Raw genomic sequence first — 19,451 nt, forward strand, 5'->3', positions numbered from 1 at the left:
CTACAGGTTAAACATAAAAATGAGCACGAGTTGACTCACTAACTGATAGTTATTATAAGACTCTACAGATAAACATATTCAAAGTAAAGATTAAAAAATTGTAAGCAAGAAACGTTTAATACATTTATACTTGAAGGCAAGTGGGATTTTATCTTGTGGCCAAGCATAAAGACGCAATCATACATCTTACTGGTACGAGTTACACACAGGCTAACGAAATGCCTTTATGTAGCCTACATCCAATCGGGAAAATGGGTGGTCATTTCATCATATCAGTTCATGATATAATCTATTAGTACCTTAAAGGTGTTGTCCTTAAGTAGCACACAAACTGATGAGCAACGCTATGAAAGTGCATTCGTTACCGTTGGTATCACCCAGCCTAATTGTTGGCGATCGACTACTCAAAATCCCTCGCAATTTGTTTCGCCCATTCAGTACATTCACTCGAAGGACTTGCGAATCCGCATTTTATTCCTAACGTGGCCTCCACCAGGTCATCGCGTTTTATTAACTTCGGACTTAAGGCTACTGATGGGCATCGGTGGACTATCAGGGAGCGTATCGTTTCTACTTTGATGACGCAGTCCTTATATAGCATGTTGGAGGACATCATTAGTTATAATTATGGTGTTATTATGCCTGTATCTGACATGGAAATGGCCTAGTTAAGTGCCACCGTGTCTGAAGTTGCGCCACTCTTTTTCAGCACAGGCGCCAGCTGTGAACTTCCAGAGCTCCGTAGTCGGTAATGGAAAAAAGTGCGTGCAATCAAACTGCAACCTGGCAGCCACGCCAATATATTAAGTAAGGGTTATGCGGGAAGATTACCCAGAGACTGCTGTGACTCACGTTGCCAATTTTTCCCCCAAAATATTGGCTCTTGTGTTCAACAGAGAGAAGGAGAAAAAAAAAAAAAAAAAAGAGTCGTACATTAATATTTGTTAAATAAAACATTTCAGCTTAGCCACTTCCATATGGAAAACTAATATACGTCTATATATTAAATCCAAAATTGTGTAATGTGTCAGAATATAAAGCATATACGAGTGCCACTTGCAGGCTTACATATGTATGCATATATGTTAAACTGCACAAGCTGACAATTCTCTAAATATATGTATAAAGTGTGTGTGTGAAAACATGAAATCTTTGATTTTGTAATATATAGGCAGAAGTTTGATATAGATGATGATGGTAAATGTATTCAGTTATAGATTTGAAAATCTGTGTAACTGTCAGTGGTGTCTCCTTTGTAGTGAGCTTCCTTGGACACAGGCAAATTAATTTTCTTTAGTCAATCATTACAACCTCATTTAAAATGATAATTTATTCTTTATGAGATCCGGGGTACGTAATGTTTCAAATGCACATACTTAAACTATGTACTTCCATGACTGTAATACGCAGGTTTTTTTGAAGGGGGAGGGGAGAGGTTGCAGTGTAGTACATTGGTTAGGAAACTTGATTAGTAAGACAGCTTGCAGGTTTGTTGTACCCTTGAGTAAAGGTGCCTAACCTTTATTGTTTCAGTGAACATCCAGCTGTATATGTAGCTTGTATGCATAAATGTAAGCTGTTTAAGTGATATTTTTTTTTTGGTCTCACTGCATGTGGCATCAGATGAGAAGCTTATGGTGTGGTTCGGTGCAGAATGGATTAGGAATGTATGTATATTTCACAAAGCAAACTGGAGATTGGTGGCAGAGTCTTGCCTGCAGCTGTCAGTGCGTTGCTTGTGAAGTGTAAAAATAGCCCTATAAAGACAGGGGAATAAGACTGTCGTGTCCTGCTGGGGAAACACCTCCATCTGGGAGGCAAAGCAAGGGGCTAGCGGCTCCATCAACTGCCTGTAACGATGGCGTTCGCTCTTGCCCTTGGGTGGGCTGCAGTATTCTATGATTGCCAGGCACTTAATTGAGTAATGAAAGCAGTTGATTATACAGTTAACTTAGCTCACCGGGTCTCTCGGTTCTGACCCGATTGCCAATTTTAAGGTGGCTCTCCAAGGGCAAAGTGAATAGTGCTGGCCTATAGCGTATTGCTGGGGTGTCAAACTCGAGAGCTGGGGAGCAACAATGTGAGGAGGTTTTTTTTTTTGTTGTTGTGTCCTTTCAGTAAGAAGCCTTGGGAATAAGATGTGTGACCTCTGTAGCCAACCAGTGACTAACACGGAACACGTGAGATGAAACACTCCGGAAACCAGTAAGACACTGTGGCCCTCCAGGACTAGAATCCGACCCCCCCCCCCCTGGCGTAGAGCGTTTGATACCCTTATGTGGTGAAGTGGGGGTCCCCCCCCCCACGGTTAGAAAGAGTAAGGCCCCACGATGAGGGTGAGCCTCAGCAGGGAGCTGGAGCGGTAGCTGAGCAAGGAGTTGTGGGTGACCATCTCCAGGTCCACGATGTGCTCCCGCGGGCCCGTCAGCGGCTTGGTCAGCGCTAGCATGGCGCTAAGGTTGCTGGAGCGCTGGGGGAACAAAAGATGCGTTTTTCAGCCGCGAGAAAGCCCACCGCAAAGTTACAGAAACACATATAAAGCAATCAATGGCGGTAGATGTCAACTGACGTAAGGACATTGAACTGTGCCGGGTTTTTTTTGGGACATGCCAGACTCACCCTCAGGAAGAACTCCCCTCCCTCGTTGCCAGCCTTGATCCGGAAAGTGTTGTGGGTGTTGGGGTAGATGTTCGTGGCCTGGATCTGGAAGATGTCGGACGGGACGGAGCGGTCCGACGGGATGCTCATGTACTTGTACACGATGGATGGCGCCACTCCGTGGCACAGGGTTGGGGAGGAGCAGGTGCATCGGCTAGAAAAAAACAAATTAACCCCGGAGATAAGAGAATGTAATGGGCCCATGAGTGGAGCAGTTTACCAGATGATAACATTATACCATCTTTACTTTTAGTTAGTTCCATGTTTTTTTGTTTTTTTCTGTGCAGCCTCCGGCAACCTGACTTACTTCTCTCCCGTCCGCACATACGGCTCGTGGCAGGGGTTTCTGGGATAGCAACGGAATCCGCCGTGGTAATTCCAGCACATCTCGTCTTCGCGACAGTTGTGTCCCGTTTCACACTCGTTTATGTCTGCCGACATGAAGGAAACACAGGGAGTTCATCTATAAACTGGACTTGCAGCACCTCTTGGTAACTGGGTAACTTGAGCCAAAATGGAGAACCAGGCAGCTGGAGCGGCTGGACCAAAGGTCCAAAAAAGCTGTGAGCCACAATGGCCACCCATAGCTGGACTAAAAGCCTGTTGCAGCTGCCACCACCAGTACAGCAAGCCCACTGGATTACCAACCAAATTCTGGTGGTAAATCTGTTTATCCTAGATGAATCTTCCCCCTGAACACCGTGTACACATACATCAATTCCCTCTGAAAATGATACTAGCGATTTATTTTTAAAATGGTTTATACAGTACATGTTTAGCATAGCTATTACATAAATATACACGTAACTGATACTAGAGATAATTCTTTGTTATCTGGGAACACCCAGGGGGTAATTTAAAATGGACCTCAACTGAATTGTTTCAATATAAATAAATGGTTTTAGCAGGGTAAATTTACTGTAAAAAATGCTTGGTATGTCCAAGTCCAACCAAATACTTTATTTGATTTATTTTCCCACCGTAGGTGTCTGCTAATGACATGTAGAACTTGGCAGAGAATGGTGAATGCACAGCTAATAGATCTCAAGAAAAACAACTATGGATGTAACTGAACTGGGTTGAAAATATGGAGCTGCTTTTTATTTTTTTACTAGACCCCCCCCCCCCCCATGTCCAGCATTTCTTTCTCCGGACAGGAGAAAAGATTAGAAAGAGATCCCAACAGAGCCCATTGCTTTGGAGGTTTTATTTTTTGCTGAGTTACTCACAAGGATTGTGCACACAAATCGAAAGGCTTCTTGGGGTACGCACACACGGATAGGTTTTTTTGGGGTACACACAAATGGATAGGTTTTTTTGGGGTACGCACAAATTTATAGGTTTTTGAGAGTGCACACAAGTAACTCGTTTTTTTAGGGTACATACGAATGGATAGTTTTTTTAGGGTACATATGAATGGATAGTTTTTTTAGGGTACATACGAATGGATAGTTTTTTTAGGGTACATATGAATGGATAGTTTTTTTAGGGTACATACGAATGGATAGTTTTTTTAGGGTACATATGAATGGATAGTTTTTTTAGGGTACATATGAATGGATAGTTTTTTTAGGGTACATACGAATGGATAGTTTTTTTAGGGTACATACGAATGGATAGTTTTTTTAGGGTACATATGAATGGATAGTTTTTTTAGGGTACATATGAATGGATAGTTTTTTTAGGGTACATATGAATGGATAGTTTTTTTAGGGTACATATGAATGGATAGTTTTTTTAGGGTACATATGAATGGATAGTTTTTTTAGGGTACATATGAATGGATAGTTTTTTTAGGGTACATATGAATGGATAGTTTTTTTTTTAGAGCTCCAGTGGTAACACCAGTGATGGCACAGTACCTTGACACAAACTTCTTCCCTGGAGCTGGTACCCGTCAGGGCACATGCAGGTGTACTGCCCCGGCTGGTTCACACACTGATACTGGCACATGTAGCTGGAGAAACTGCACTCGTCAATATCTGGACGAAACACAAAGCAGGGACACGGTAGAACAATGCAACATACTATCAAAGGGAAACCATAAGGAAATGCTTAAGGAACTCTGACAATAAGTTTACATCGCACCAGGAACTGAGTCAAATAATTATATGAAATATTCTGCACCCAAGTGAAACTCCTACAAAATACAGACAATTAAAAAAAAAAAAAAATTGTCACCAGTATTCCAAACAGAATTCTTGGTTCCAAGAAGACAGTGATTGACAGCTCACGGTAGCCCCGCCCATTATTGGGTTGATGAACCCCATGATAGAAGCCGTACCTTGGCAGGAGATGGAGTCGGGGGCCAGCTCGAAGCCTTGTTTACACTGGCAGATGTAGGAGCCCATGATGTTGAAGCACATGTGTTCGCACGGGTTACTTGTCTCACACTCGTTTATGTCTACAACACAAAGGGCAAAGGTCAAACACGTAAGGTTGTGTAGTACAGTGGTTAGGGACCTGGACTCAGAGGTTGCATGCTCCAATCCTCCGTATTGCACTGCCGTTGTACCCCTGAGCAAGGTAAGTCACCTGAACTACTTCAGTTTCTTTCTTTTGCCATGCACCATGGGTAGTTTTATTTAGAGTGCTCTCTCTGTTCCTCTTTGAAGTCTCTCCTCATAAGCCGCTCGTCAGGAGCCACCTGTGTGCAGTGCATTGTGGGCGTGTTAAGGCTCTTTTTTTGAAGACGTAAAGTCTGTAATCCGAGGCGAACGCAGGTGCGTTCCCTGTGTGTTACTGATTCACTTTTTGGATCTTTGATGGCACCTCTCCTTATTTATTTTTTTTCGTCTTCCCCCTGAGAGAAGGGCAAGTTTGGACAGGCGGATTCAGAATGACACGCTTTAATGAGCAGCAACAAAGAGATGCAACACGGCAGCGCATCCATTTACGCCACGTTCTAACGCCTCTGAGATGCCTGTCGGATGCATGCAGGCCAGAAAAAAAACGATCCAAGGTCCCGTCCCCCCCCACCCCGCCCCTGGTTTCTCAGGACTTTATACAGAACAAACTGCTTGCCCCACAAACTCGCATCCTCTGGTTTTGGAGTTCCGCCTCGTTTATAATGATTTTCGTTGCCACTGCAACCTATTGATTAATTAAGGGTGTTGAAAATGTATTGAAAGCTGCATCTTTGATTAAAAAAAACTACTGTCAATTGTTTTGCTGGGCACCTTCAACTTCATGGAGGCAACTGGAAAATGCAGATAGACATTTGCAGAAAACCCCAAGACTTAGTATCATACAAATGGCGTGTACGTTACCAAGAGTATGTGTTGTTGTTCTTTAATAAATGGCATATGGGGGGGGAATTAAACAGTGAGACTCTTTTCTATCCTACAACATATCAGATATTAAACACGTTCTCTATCTGTGGATCCAAGCTCAACAAACAACTTTCAGCTGAACAGTGCATGTTTTAGGCACGCTCTTTTGGCCCCACATATGGAGAGTGTCACGTTCGAGGGGGGGCAACCATGGGTGGTCTTCTGTTCCTGGCCAGGACCAGCAAACAGACTTCATACAAATACTTTGCACTTTGGCTATTAATAGACCTCACCGAGATGAACATGCATTAGATTTGCCAGCTGCTCTGCTGGTGGTATTGGCTGGAAAAATAGAGTTTACAAGAAGCGAGGCACTCAGCTGAAGGACTTTGTGCAGATGAACAGGCTGCTCTGCCCCCCCCCCCCCCCAACAGGGATTCAAACCTGCAACCTCCTGTTTTTATAAAACTGGTTCTTTCACTGCCACCCCCAACTCCTCTGGCCATCAGTGTCCATGCGTGTGTAGAGCAGGCCATTGGCGGCCTGGCACCGGCGCAGCCAGTGGTCCGCTGGCGTTCTGTAAATCAACCCTGCAGCAGCACTGGTAACATCTAGGCGAGGTGAAGATCAGGAGTTAATAGGAAGAGTCGGTGAATGGTCCTGCCACTAGCACCAGTGCTGGTTTGCAAAACACCAGTGTGCCAACAGCTGGCACCGGCGGCGGGCCAGCAGATATGTTTACGGGTGAGATGATTTGGCCTGAACAAGTTTTCACCTTATTTATTTATTTTTGGACACCACATTAATGTGTTACACTGGGCTGGAGTTCAGAGGCATGTGTTGAACATCATCAGCCGGTAGCTCATTGACTGTCCACAGCAGTTAGCAGGTTGACCATCTGCAGCGGTTAGCACGTTGACTGTTTGCAGCAGTTAGCAGGCTGGCCATCTGCAGCGGTTAGCACGTTGACTGTCTGCAGCAGTTAGCACGTTGACCATCTGCAGCGGTTAGCACGTTGACTGTTTGCAGCAGTTAGCAGGCTGGCCATCTGCAGCGGTTAGCACGTTGACTGTCTGCAGCAGTTAGCACGTTGACCGTGTGCAGCAGTTAGCACGTTGACCGTCTGGAGCAGAATGTGACCGTACCTCTTGCTGTTCAGGGTGACTATAGTTTAAAATCTGCAGTGGGACCAACATTACATCAGCCCGGCTCCACTCGAACAGGAACAACCTGGGGGGGTGGGAGTACGTCATATTGGCGCGACGCCTGAGCTGGAGCCTGCGGTCTGTGTAAACAAATCCCCTTTTTCTATGGCCCCACTTCCAGTGTATAAACCTGGGCTGACCTCGCAGTGCATCCATGTGGGGTGTGGGGGTGGGGGGGGGGGGCTGTGCTTGCGGCCACAGCTGGCCCTGACACGCGTGTGGAAAAACTGATGGAGAAATGATGAAGTGGAGCCAAAATGGAGTCAAAGCGGGTTTTTTCCCCCTCCCCTTTTATATCCTTGCATGTCCTCATTCCCAGTGTAATAATAACCTAATCACTCTCAAATACAGCGGCACACTCCTTTCACACACAAACCAGCGCTAGAATAGCAACGTTTGCGCAATTCCTTCCAGGCCCCAAGAAGTGATACTGGCCAAAACACGACAACCCCTCTGGAATATTCCTTACAGAAAAAGCATATACTGCAATATATGGCAAATACATACAATTATTTAAAGTACATAATAATACACTTGTTTCACAGAAGTGTATATTTTAGAAAGATAAACCATTAACTGAAACTGGATTTAAGCCTGATAATATATTTTATTTTAATATCAAGGGGATGATTAATATCTCGCTATGAGGGGTAAAGTGTTAACAGCAGACAACGATGTGGCAAAGACTGGCTAGAACTAGAAAGATGTAACCTTTGACCTTTGTCATAGGTTTATGGGGATTCCTGGGGTCACCAAGTGGCAGCGTATTTGCAGGGCTCTCTGACACATGAACCCCAAAATGACAGAATGACTCTGTGGAAGCCTTGAAATGGCTGGGGAAACAAAGATCACCTCAGCGATCCGTTTTACGCAATGTTCTGCCGTTTATGCAACCAATCACTCAGGAGAACTGAAATTAGACAGCTGTTATGATCTCCAGGCACAGAGCCGAGGTGCCATAGGAAGGTCATGTTTTAGTTTTTGGTCTCCAAAGTTTAATCAGAACTCTGACGAAATTGTAACAAAGACCAGTGGGTCAAAACATTAACTGCCGTACAGTGAAATGAAATTATCGTAATTCAGTTTCCATTCTATTTTTGACTCCAGTCTTTTTGCATGGAGCCAGTGCTAGATTGAGCAGAAGTGATGTAAGTTCCTAAACGTGGGCCTAACGAACCCAAGCCAACGCATGGACGTTGAGAGCCGGGCCATATGGTGACTCAGAGGAGATTTTAAATTAGTTACTGGATGTGTGGGCCCCCAAAGGAGTGCAGTTCGGGAACACGTCTTACAGCAGCCAGGACTGTTAATCTGTTACGAGACATTACTGTAGTGTAGACCATGTTCCAGTACACAGCTCAGACTCCATGTTCCAGTACATAGCTCAGACTCCGGGTCCTCTGCTGATAGGGATGGTTTATTTATTTTACTCTATTTAAAAAGAGGTAGGTCAACCGGGATTCTTATTTGCAGTGACAATCTTGGAAATCAAAGCAGGTTGGGAACCCAATGGATTGTATTCGCCCCATGGGATTTCTGCAAATCAGCCCAACAGTGGTTAGCTAGTTGACACCTGAGGCAGCGTATTTGAAATGCACTGTTAAAATGGGTTTAAAGGTCATCCTGACAGCTGTGACACTTAGCAAAACTGGAGGAGCAACAGCTGGAATGAACAGGGGTCCGGCAGGTACCAAATTATACACAGAATTACCAAGACCAGAAGAGATGCTGCATTTCTTCTCGCTATATGGCAAAATATACTATTTGTTTCAGATTTTGAAGAAAATCCTGCTGTGAGACATCCGTCATTATATTCTCCAAAGAATTTCACATATTTACAATATATTGCATATACATTCCATTTCTTTAAGAGAAGGCATGACCTGTCAGTTGGAAACTAAGCCACTGTTTCACAGTGGTAGCCCACCCATCCATTCCCAACCCACGGCCAAGGCCCAACCCAAGGCCCTTTTCCAATTAAACATCATTATAGCGGAAATATGTAAGAAATGTCATTAAGCAGCACCAAAAAGGCAAGAAAACAAGTGCCCGGAGACATGAGAACTTATTTTAAGCTTCCTGTAAAAACTATGGCATGTTTTATGACATTAGAAATCTGCAAATGTTTATCTAGACGTAGTAAGTCAGCAGGGCAGAATGATCGGTGGTTAGGGGTGTCCAAACAAAAAATTTGCCCAATATTTATTTTATTTCCTAGAAATAACACCTGATGTCCTGTGGCTGGGCAAATTACAGTCATGCTTCCATTACTAGGGAAAGATAAACTGGACTGTGGGCCTACACTACAGCGTATCCCCTGGGGCTTAACAACGTGAGCTGAAATCAAATTAACCCCCACAGAAATCAGAAAACCTGAAAAGCATTAACGGGAATCAAAGAGAACCTGCGCGTCACACTTGAAAGGCTTTACAGGGAGAGAGAGACGCTCGCAGGTGTGCGACCGCGTCAGACCGCATCGGCTGCACCGCGAGGTCTGCCTCGACGCGGAAAGAAATGGGTAAACGGGGATCAAAGACTCCCTGTAAAGAACATTTGCTAACAGACCGAGGATCCAGTGCTTTCATCCTGCGGGTTGTTATGATTAGCAACGGCGGCGCCTAATCAGTGGTCTGCCGGTACAGTAAGTGAGGTCAGCGGGAACGTTAGCGCATACAGTCGGTTGTTTGTCAGCCCCTTTGAAAGGCCAGCATTGAACCTGCGCCCAGCCCAAAAACCCGAACTTTAATTGGGCCAAATTAAATTGCGGCACCCCAACAGAGGCGCCCTTGGATATTTTTAGCATGTCGTATGTATTTCGGGTTTGCGCACGTACACGCGCCAAAGGATATATTGTCTAAATTAAGCCGTATCCAAGGATTTCCCACAAATCCCCCCATTCCTAGAGTAGCTTCTTTTTGTTCAACTCAATTTCTAACTGCCCCTACTATCCAAAACATTGATTCCACCACCTACAGCTCAAGCACAGCGGACAGCCAGGTAATATTGTGACCCGTAATGTTCTGACTCGTAATTTTTCATTCACCGATTTATTTTAAAGGAAATGGTGATGGCGTTAGCTCTGTAAGAGTTTTATCTCTGAACGACTAAGGCTTTGTTATGGTCCTGCATGCAGATATTTGACAGATATATCCCCTTATGTCGATCTTAAACTTCCGTAGCCTTCCCTGTGGTCAGTGTTGATCTCACCTTTTGTCATCCTACAATAACTTAATCATCACCAAGAGACAAATACACAAGGCCAAAACATATTCTTGCAAAAGCACTGCCCCCACAAGGATAAATAGAATTTATTCACAAAGATTCTGTCAATGGAGTATACACCCTTTTGCCAAAAGAAAGGTTAGCCTTTTAAATTCCAGGTAAGCATTTCTATTACACCCTGTTACAACATACCTGGAGTTATTTTGCTTGCATCAGACATTTGCGTGGAGTGTCTGGACATTTTGAATAGTTCAAGATTTTGGAGTGATACATGATCGTGTCCTGACATGTGTATGTGTATGTGTTAAGCTAATTGACGAACGTAGGCCTAATTAAAAATGACTCCATGGAATGTAACCACTTTATTATACGCCTATTCACCCCAAACACACATCATCCAAAAATCTCCAACATATCATGAGTGAATTAGGTCAAACGAATCACAAACTCATCTTTCATTACATATCGTCTTCTACCTTTCCCAGTCTTAGGTATTTCAGTTCACTCACAGCACTGTAAAATGTTCAGTGTTAAATCAACTCTGACAGAGTACATTTTACACTGGCAGAGTACAGCTGTTGGAGTGAAAGGGTTTCACCTTGTGTTAATGTAGAGTGACAACATTAAACTTTATTAAAGTCCACAGAGTTCTGCATTTTTCATTCTCCCTCTAGAAGCGCCCTGAGTTCCTGAAACATGTCAGTCAATATGTCAGTAAAACCTATTTGACATCCGTAAGACAACACCTCCTACAGCACAGTGTCTCCAGATCCCCAAATTCTATTCACATGTGAAAAATCAGCATACTTCAGCAGACTTGAAGCATAACTATATTAGCTTTAATCAGACTTCAGGTTTTCCAAAGCATACTACAGTGTACTTCAAGCATACAACGTTATTTGTACTGGGTTTGAAAGCATAAAAAATTGCATGAAACTTTTAAAACAGAAATGGGCCTGAAATGCAAGTCTGGTTGCAGAACATGAGGGACAGACAGAGTGTATCCTTATATTTGCAACCTGGTTGCCATTTAAATAATTTTAATAATTGCACACACTTGTTATAACTCTCCAGTCAGCCTTACTTTTCTCATTTCCACAGGAAGCTGGATGCCCGTCTGAGATGTCTTTATGGAACCAGGCCTGAGGTAACATGTAAGACCGAAGTAAACCTGCTCATTCCTCACCACCTTTTGCAGTAAGTTTTACTGGATGAGCAAGGTCTGGACAGTGCCATCTGCTGGTCCACCAGCGCATTGCAGATCAGCACTACAGAGTTCCACTTGCAGCAGGACCAGCTATACATTCCATCAGCAGCTGATCCTAATCTTGACTGTCTGCCAGCCGATGCATTTCCAAACCCAGTGTTTAATTAGCTATGCTAATGAATTTCCTAACCCAGTAGGTAATTCGCAATGCTAGCTACCAAACCCAGTAGGTGCTTAGCTATTTGAATGCTTGTACAAACCCAGCAGACTACACAGCATACAAGGAGCTGTTAATCTGCCTCAAAACACTTGCCTTTTTAAAGGCCTTGGGGGGGGGAGGTATCTTAAATAATTTTTACAGTCTCTAGCAAAGGAGGAAAGACATTTTCTTTCTTTAATAACATTTGGTTCTTAAGCTAGGCTAAAGCACAAGCACGCATTTGAGGTTGTTCCTGAATAGCAGAAACATTATTGCCTCGCTGAAAGATAATTCTGAATGATCTTCCTCACCCTTCCAGTTAGCATGATTAAAAGACGAACTGTAACATATGCGCTCACTGAACGCACAAAGCGGAAGTGATGTAGCCTTACTTAGGTCTGGTTCAGCATCAAAGGGTGGCTGTGTCAACAGTCACAGTCGCTCTTAATCCCGTTTTAATAACCGCGATCACCAGCGACTGCTGCAGACCTTCACAAATGCATTCAGCTGCTTTGAAATGCTCGTCTCTGTGCCAGACTTTGCACATAAAAAAAGCTCAGTAACAAGAAGGAGAAGCAAGGCTCAACAACAACTTTGAGAAGCAGGAGAAAGACAAAGTGGGGGGTGGGTAGGTGGGAGGGGGAGTGGCAGTTACAGGCCCGTTTCCTAAGAAGTGACTCACGGTTCGAGCCTGGAGCTCTTACAGAAAGGAGTCATCCTCTGGCCCCTACAATAACAACAATTCTGTTTGCTGCACTGAGACAGAAAAGGCGGATCATGGACTCGCAACTCGTCATCCTATCGTGGCATCAGATAATCCAGGAAGGCTCATTTCTTTTGAGTAGAAGACAATTGTGCATGTTGGAAGAGGCAAATTAGAATTATGGGTGTTTCAATGCAAGGCACAGACTTACCTCATACTATCACAAGGATATGAGCAGCATGGTCAAGCTCATATTACTGTAAGGATATGAGTCTGAAAAATGCAAGACTTTACTCCTTTTTATTCGCAGAACCAATCTATACTGACACAACCAGGGACTTGTGTTAGCCCTGACCATTTAACTCCAAACTGGCAAAAGCCTTTAAAATGACTCTGCTCAATGTACAGCCTCAACCCACAGCAAGCTTTACAGTGAGGAGGGTTTGGCTGAGAAATCAAGAGTGCTGTGTATGAGCTTTGTGGTAAATTATATTACTCGGTTGTTTGTGGTTGTTGACTATGTTCCACACTTGGTGGAAATGTTATTGTAGTATGGTCGCATTTAACACAACCCCTACCGCTCAAGCACTGGTTCTCCAATGAAAGACTCCATTTCTATTGAGAAAGTACAACTACAGTAAAGTGTCTCGGGACTGGTTGAAGCTTTGCTCAAGAAGACAGCAGACTGAAACAAATAGTGTAATTGTGTGGTCGTGGTTGAAGCTGGCAAATCACTCAGCAAATGTTTAGACAATCAAAATTCAAAATACACATTATTATAAAAGACACATAATGGGACAAAGGCTTCTTTGCCAGGGAACATGCGCGAGAAGATGAATGTAGTGAAAAAGGAACAGCCAAGATGTGTAAAAACAGCACTGTCAGGACAGCATTCTCCAAGGAGCCTAAAAAAAGGACTTCAACCAAAGCTTTGCACCACCAATGTTATAAAACCATGATATTCTCATTGGGACAGCTGGTAGCACATGCCAAACCGGCAAGCCTGTACAGTAAAATCTTCAAAATTAAATCAGCCCTTAAAGAGCATATTTTCCAGTGAGTGCATGTGAACAAGCTTACTCTACAGGGTTGGAGTCCTGATCGATGTGGTCACTTCTGGCACTACGATCCTTACTTCACTCTAGTGTTTCTTTTGCGCCTCTACATCATGAAACCTATGCACTTGTTGTACGTCGCTCTGGATAAGAGCGTCTGCTAAATGCCTATAATGTAATGTAATGTAATGTGATCACTGATGGACTCCTTGTAAACTCTGTTACTGCCGGTGATCAAGGAGCCCCTTGCAAGATGCTACACAAATCTGGGTTTTTCCAGTACAGAGATGATGATATAGCCGTTATTAGTAACAACGTGGTCTTTTTTTTTATCATCGTGCCATGTGTTTGGACTGGGGGAAAAGGAGCCTTCCGGCCCAGCTCACCTCTGCACAGGTTCTGCCCGTCCACCAAGAACCCCGTGCGACACTGGACCGTCCCACGCTGGTTCCCGCGGTAACCGGGCCAAACGGCGAGGGGATTTCGGGCGACGGGCTGCGGTGCAGGCGCAGGGGTGGGGTCGGGGACGGGAGCTGGGACGGGGGCGGGACCAGAGCTGGGGGCGGAGCCAGCGGCGGGGTCAGACTCATCCCTGCTGAAGATGACTTGGGCGTTGGGGGGCAGGCAGAAGTACCCGCCATAATAGTTGATGCACCTCATGCCCCCCTTGCAGGCGTCCGGCAGGGTGTCGCACTCGTTGATGTCTGAAAAGAGCACAAAGCAAATCACCTGTGACTCCTTGAAAGCGAGAGGTGCTCTTGTGTCGCTACTGTTATTTTCCGACACTCTCATATTGCAACACTTCACAAAATATAATCAGACATATAAATTATCACTACTTTCAGATATTTCAATATATTACTCAAATTTAAATATATATCTAATATGTTTTGTTATAATCAGTCTCCTTAAGGGTACACAAAGTGCTTACCATAAAATTTTTCATATAACTACAATATAACTACAATAGTCACCCAAATCAAAAACATTTTTAGTTGAAATACAGAAATGACAGTGCTTTCACACTATTAATGCCACTAAAATTATTTTTAGCACATAAGACTGATGTGTGTATGTATTAATAAGCCAAGATAATTGAAACACAAACTCATATAAACAAGCATTACCCTTAAATGAATATAAAGTTTCAAGAATGAAAGGCATTGAGTACAGGTACGTTACCTTTGCAATTGTGGGTTTCGGCATCATATTCATAGCCATCTGTGCACTGTTGACAGGAAGGCAAGGAGTTATAGTTCAAATACATTACATTTATACAGCATGCCATCTTTACATTCCACCACTGAAAAAAAAAACATCCAGGTCAATTTCTTCATTTTATTTATTAGTTTATTTGTTAGGGTTAGTACAATTAGACACTGATGCAATGCTGAAGCAGAGCCTAACGCATCGTACATGTGTCTACAGCCAGACTTAATTTCCACAATAGCGAAGGATTAGTTAAACGCTGGCAATGCATAGCTTTAAATGAATTGTGGAATTACACTTGGTTATTCCTTTAAAATGTTTTATTTTAAAAAAATGCAGACAGTAAGTCAGTGTGGTCTTTTCTACAGATTTGAAACCAGAGGCAGAAATCTCTGCTGATTGCTGTTCCCACACAGTGCTTTTGGTCTCCCTGCACGGAATCATCAGAGGTGTTCTCCAAGGGTCCCTGTTAGGACCTGTTTGTCTCCATTACTCCCAATGACTCAGAGTCTCAGTATCTGTAGCTTCCATTGACCCACTGAACACAGACCTCAGGCCCTGTTGTTACTAAGCCCCTCCCCCCTGCACCTACACAAAAGAGTCAGACCAGCAAAAGTGGAGCCCAGGTGGTCCTGTCTGTAAGGTGGAGAAGCCCCCCCCCCCCCCCCCCGCCTCCCTTATATCTTATATCAATACCCCCCACCCCACAATTTTTTCTGCACTGTGATCCTCATGTCCAACTGTAACCCCCTGCTTTTATATGACCAGATTCCTATTGCTAACATGGCTGATTTAGCCCACAAATATATAGTTACAGTCTCCTTCCTTAACCAAAGTCCTGCCATTCTGCTGCGTTTCATCTTTTTCTTTCAACTTCTTTAACAGAAACAGTAATTATCTTTCAAAGTACAGCTGAAAACTGGAAATATGGACTCAGCTGCACTCAATCGCCAGTATAACGTTGCATTTTAATGCCGGCCATGTTGTAATATGCATACAAACACCTGAATATGCGGTCTCCCTCGCTGTGCAGTAATGAAATAAAATAGTAAAATGGTGTTGCTCTGCTTTTTCATTTCACAAGTATACATATTTATCAATGAATCTAAATTATGAATCCTGTTTTTTTTTTTGTTTTCAATTAATTTGGTTGCTTTCACAATCAAAGGATCACCACAATGAGTTCAGGTGATTGATTGCCCCGTGTGAATTAATTTTGGCTTCTAAAGGAACACCTACCGAGTAGGACACCGGTTCCTCGGCTTCTTGGGAAACAACACCAGAGATGAACAGACCGAAATACAAGCAGGTCCTGAACATCGTGAAGTTTCTAAAATAGAAAATGTGGAGAGAGAAGAAAAACGTTGTTAGTATTTACGCTGGGGTTTCATTACGACCAACACAGTTTAATACCCGTTATTACATCGGTAGTCGAATTATTGAGCAAGTGCGAACATCTCCCCACAGAGTGCGCGTGCACTGTTGTTACTGGCACGGATCCAGGTTACACAGTTTGGAGCACCCTGTTTTTCTTTTGCGTCTTCCCCTCGAACCACAAATGTTTAGTGTTATCCGATGGGAAAAGCATGCGTCCTTTTCATGTAGCACGTCTATCAAGTGTAATATTTCAACCGATCTCAGTTATTGTTATTTGCATTACTCATGAGTGAATCAGCAGCACACCTTTTACGCCACGAAACATTGGTTTCTTTTTCGCTGTGTCAGGTTAAATGCATATACGTACCATATACTTCAATAGATTAAATGAATGCGTTGACTTCTGTGCAGCCACATAAGTGTATACTTCATGAAACCGTCAATTGATGTAACAGCTTCATTGTTTTTTGTTTTTTTTTTCTCTCTGTTTTTGGTCACCAAATATTTTTTTTGCACCAGTCCACGCAATTATACACATTTCCGATGATGCACATCATACAAAAACAAACAGTTGTTTCTAAAGTTAAGAACATAAAAACACAGAAACATCTTTTAAAAACACAAAACCCAGTTCACCTATATATATGTTAAAATACCACGTATAAATGCGACTTTTTTTAAAGTTACACAATTAAGCCAAATGACGGGAGGAATGCCAAACGTGTTGACATTCCGTTCTATTAAAAATTATTTTGTTGATGATGCTTTTGCAGCACACCTGTTCAGGTCACCTGAAGAAAAACACTCGACAAAATCAAATAGCACGCATGCTTGAAAACAGCTACCTGCTAAATATCCTTTTTGGTTGCATAAAGCGGCTTCAGGTCTTGGAACTGCGATCCTCCTTGATGCTTCGTACAGCTCCCGGACCTTACGTTTACTTCTCAGTGGATGGTATGGCAACTTCTTACTGTACGAATAACTGTAAATTGAATGGTTTTAATACTGTCAGCGTTTTCTGTGAACATGCGGCGCGCATGCAATGCTGGGGGGCGGGCCTCTCTGCAGGTTGCGAACCGCAGCAGTATGATAGGAGTTTATCGGATGCCAATCTGAGTTTTCAACCTGTCCAAGCCACTTCGTTGCTCCCTCTACAGGTTATGACAAATGCGCTTTGATTATATGAAAGAATGTTGGATTTTCGTATCCAACACGTGCTGTCCGGGAACGGGTTGTCATCGCACAGCATTATAAACAACATACCACGCATAGTTTCATTTGATTTTAATTCGTGTTCAAATAACAGTTAGTCCACGAGCTCCATGGAATATTTTTCAACCGTAGTTTGCGTTGTGTGCGCGTGCACATCATTTCACGACTTTATGCTGACTAAGTTTAATAGTGAAAATAATTTTTAACAAATATAATTTCTTTAATACTTCTAATCCAGAACCATGCATACAGTGTTTGCAATTTAGGCTATATTTTGATGCAGACATATTTAAAGAACACATATAAGTGGAATTAGTTGTTGCGACGCGGCACTGATAACCAGTTCCAAACGTGGCCATTACGAAGATGGGTTGAAAATGATATTTGGATTCAGTCTTACGGTGTATCACTATGCTGTGCAATGCCAAATTTAATTTTTATTTACAATGATTCCCATCGTCCCTTTAAAAAAAGTATAATTCTTAATTCCTCTCAATTTGCTTCTATGTTCTGTGATGCGTCAAATACATCAGAGTAGTTTTTTATACGATCAGCGATTGAAGCACCCATTATAAGAAAACCGTTCAGGTAAATGCGTAAGAGCACAGAGAAATATTATTCAGGCACATGAAAATGGCATGTGATTTAATGCAATAACATTTCCACAACCGTGTTTTTTATAATAAGTGAGTACTTCAAACCTGCATAGCACCATTATGTATATGTCAGTATGAGCAAACTCAAATTAGGGCAGACAAACACTACAATGAAAGGCACGTATGTGATTTTATTAGAACAGTTCGATCTCTGCACTGACCACAACTGTTCTTCTGCTATGTGGATTGCGTAATTTCCATCAATAAAATCATCAAAACACCCCCCCCCCCCTTTTTATGAATATGATGAGGTACTGCCAGTGCAGAACTACACCTCTCTAAGCCTGGTCAACACAGCATGGCCTGGGTGCTGCAGCCAGCTCCTCTTCAGTACACAACTCCCACAATGCCCATCCCCTTCTCAAAATCCCAATGTTTTTTCACTTCATTCTGCCAAGGTTTCCTCTACTTCCTGTTTTTCTACTTAACCGAGAGGGGCTTTGATGCCTAATCCTGACTAATGAGTCACCAAAAAGAAAAAAAAGAAAGAAAACTAAAAGCTGTTTTTTCTTCTAAACTTAAACTGGAACAATAGGACTCAATTTGCTTCATCTTTCCTGTCAGGTCCTTGTCAGAGTGAATTTTCATCATGCATTGTTTAGTGAATTTGCCCTGCCAAGCTCATTGTTTTGGACACTGCAGTGAGCATCAAACAAGCAAACTTTAAAGAAAGAGCTGCTTCTCCATTCCCCTCCAGCATGAAAAATACAGTAGAAACATTGTGCTGGCACAACAAATCCCCCAAAATAATATCTGTTTCATTAGAGGTATGACTTGACGTCAATATTACATTTTTAAAAGTTACATCTGATTGCCACTCATAATTTTTTAACATTAACTGTAACTGAGACTTTCAATATCTTAAAAAGAAGTTCACAGTAGGCATGGAGGTTTTTAATAGAAAGATATGCATATGTATATACAATGTATAACTGATTAAATAACATTTTGGAATGGTAGGACCTACAGCAATGATCTTGAAAGACATATCTGCAGCGTCTATGTTCGTGGTGAAGCGTGTAGAACCATAAAAACTCATAATGATAACAGGTTATTCATCCCATCTAGGCGTATCATTTACCTAAAGAGTGCAGAGCACCCAGCTCTACGCCACACCTGGACTCGAACACCCTGTGGGTCTCTGCCTCTACTGCATGACCTGGCTGAGCTGTTCCGCACACTGGCTACTCTTTACGAATGCATTTTTTCTTGATCTGTGCTGGATTCATCTTTAGCTAATTTCCACCGGCGTCACCTTACACCAAATGACTTGCTTTCACACACATTTTAGCTGACTGTGAATCTTGCAAAACCTTCCAGCTTCAGTTCCTCATGCCTCGTAAAACATAGAGATCTGGCATAATAACTATTTACATTTAACAATGTAAACGTGCGGGCAAATCTCCTCCGAGTAAGTGCCTGATGTGCCTGTATGCCCGCTGCTTTCAGAGTTGGTGCCTGTAGATAAATTGCCTA

The 19,451-nt window shown here is 42.8% G+C and overlaps 1 protein-coding gene across 1 annotated transcript; it reads right to left on the reverse strand.

The window, feature by feature from the left end:
• Positions 1 to 2,049: 2,049 nt before the first annotated feature.
• si:ch73-173h19.3 (uncharacterized protein LOC563864 homolog) lies at positions 2,050 to 17,171 on the reverse strand. Its single transcript, XM_035402754.1, has 9 exons — positions 16,953 to 17,171; positions 15,970 to 16,060; positions 14,704 to 14,749; positions 13,908 to 14,225; positions 4,943 to 5,062; positions 4,521 to 4,640; positions 2,966 to 3,089; positions 2,620 to 2,812; positions 2,050 to 2,470 (listed from the first exon to the last, which is right to left on the reverse strand). Exons 1-9 carry the CDS (start codon positions 16,976 to 16,978, stop codon positions 2,309 to 2,311), a joined length of 1,200 nt encoding a protein of 399 aa, XP_035258645.1. The 5' UTR covers positions 16,979 to 17,171; the 3' UTR covers positions 2,050 to 2,308.
• Between the last annotated feature and the right edge of the window lie 2,280 nt (positions 17,172 to 19,451).

The sequence above is a fragment of the Anguilla anguilla genome, chromosome 2 (genome assembly GCF_013347855.1).
Source record: "Anguilla anguilla isolate fAngAng1 chromosome 2, fAngAng1.pri, whole genome shotgun sequence".
Lineage (NCBI taxonomy): Eukaryota > Metazoa > Chordata > Actinopteri > Anguilliformes > Anguillidae > Anguilla > Anguilla anguilla.

What these genes read in the sequence shown, in the direction of transcription:
- si:ch73-173h19.3 (XM_035402754.1), bottom strand. Translation starts at nt 16,978, where the DNA reads ATGCAACCAAAAAGGATATTTAGCAG. An exon ending in CGACTCCATCTCCTGCCAAG is followed by an intron (nt 4,641 to 4,942) that starts GTACGGCTTCTA and finishes TGTTTCGTCCAG; the next exon opens with ATATTGACGAGTGCAGTTTC. An exon ending in GGGAAGAAGTTTGTGTCAAG is followed by an intron (nt 3,090 to 4,520) that starts GTACTGTGCCAT and finishes TCATGTCGGCAG; the next exon opens with ACATAAACGAGTGTGAAACG.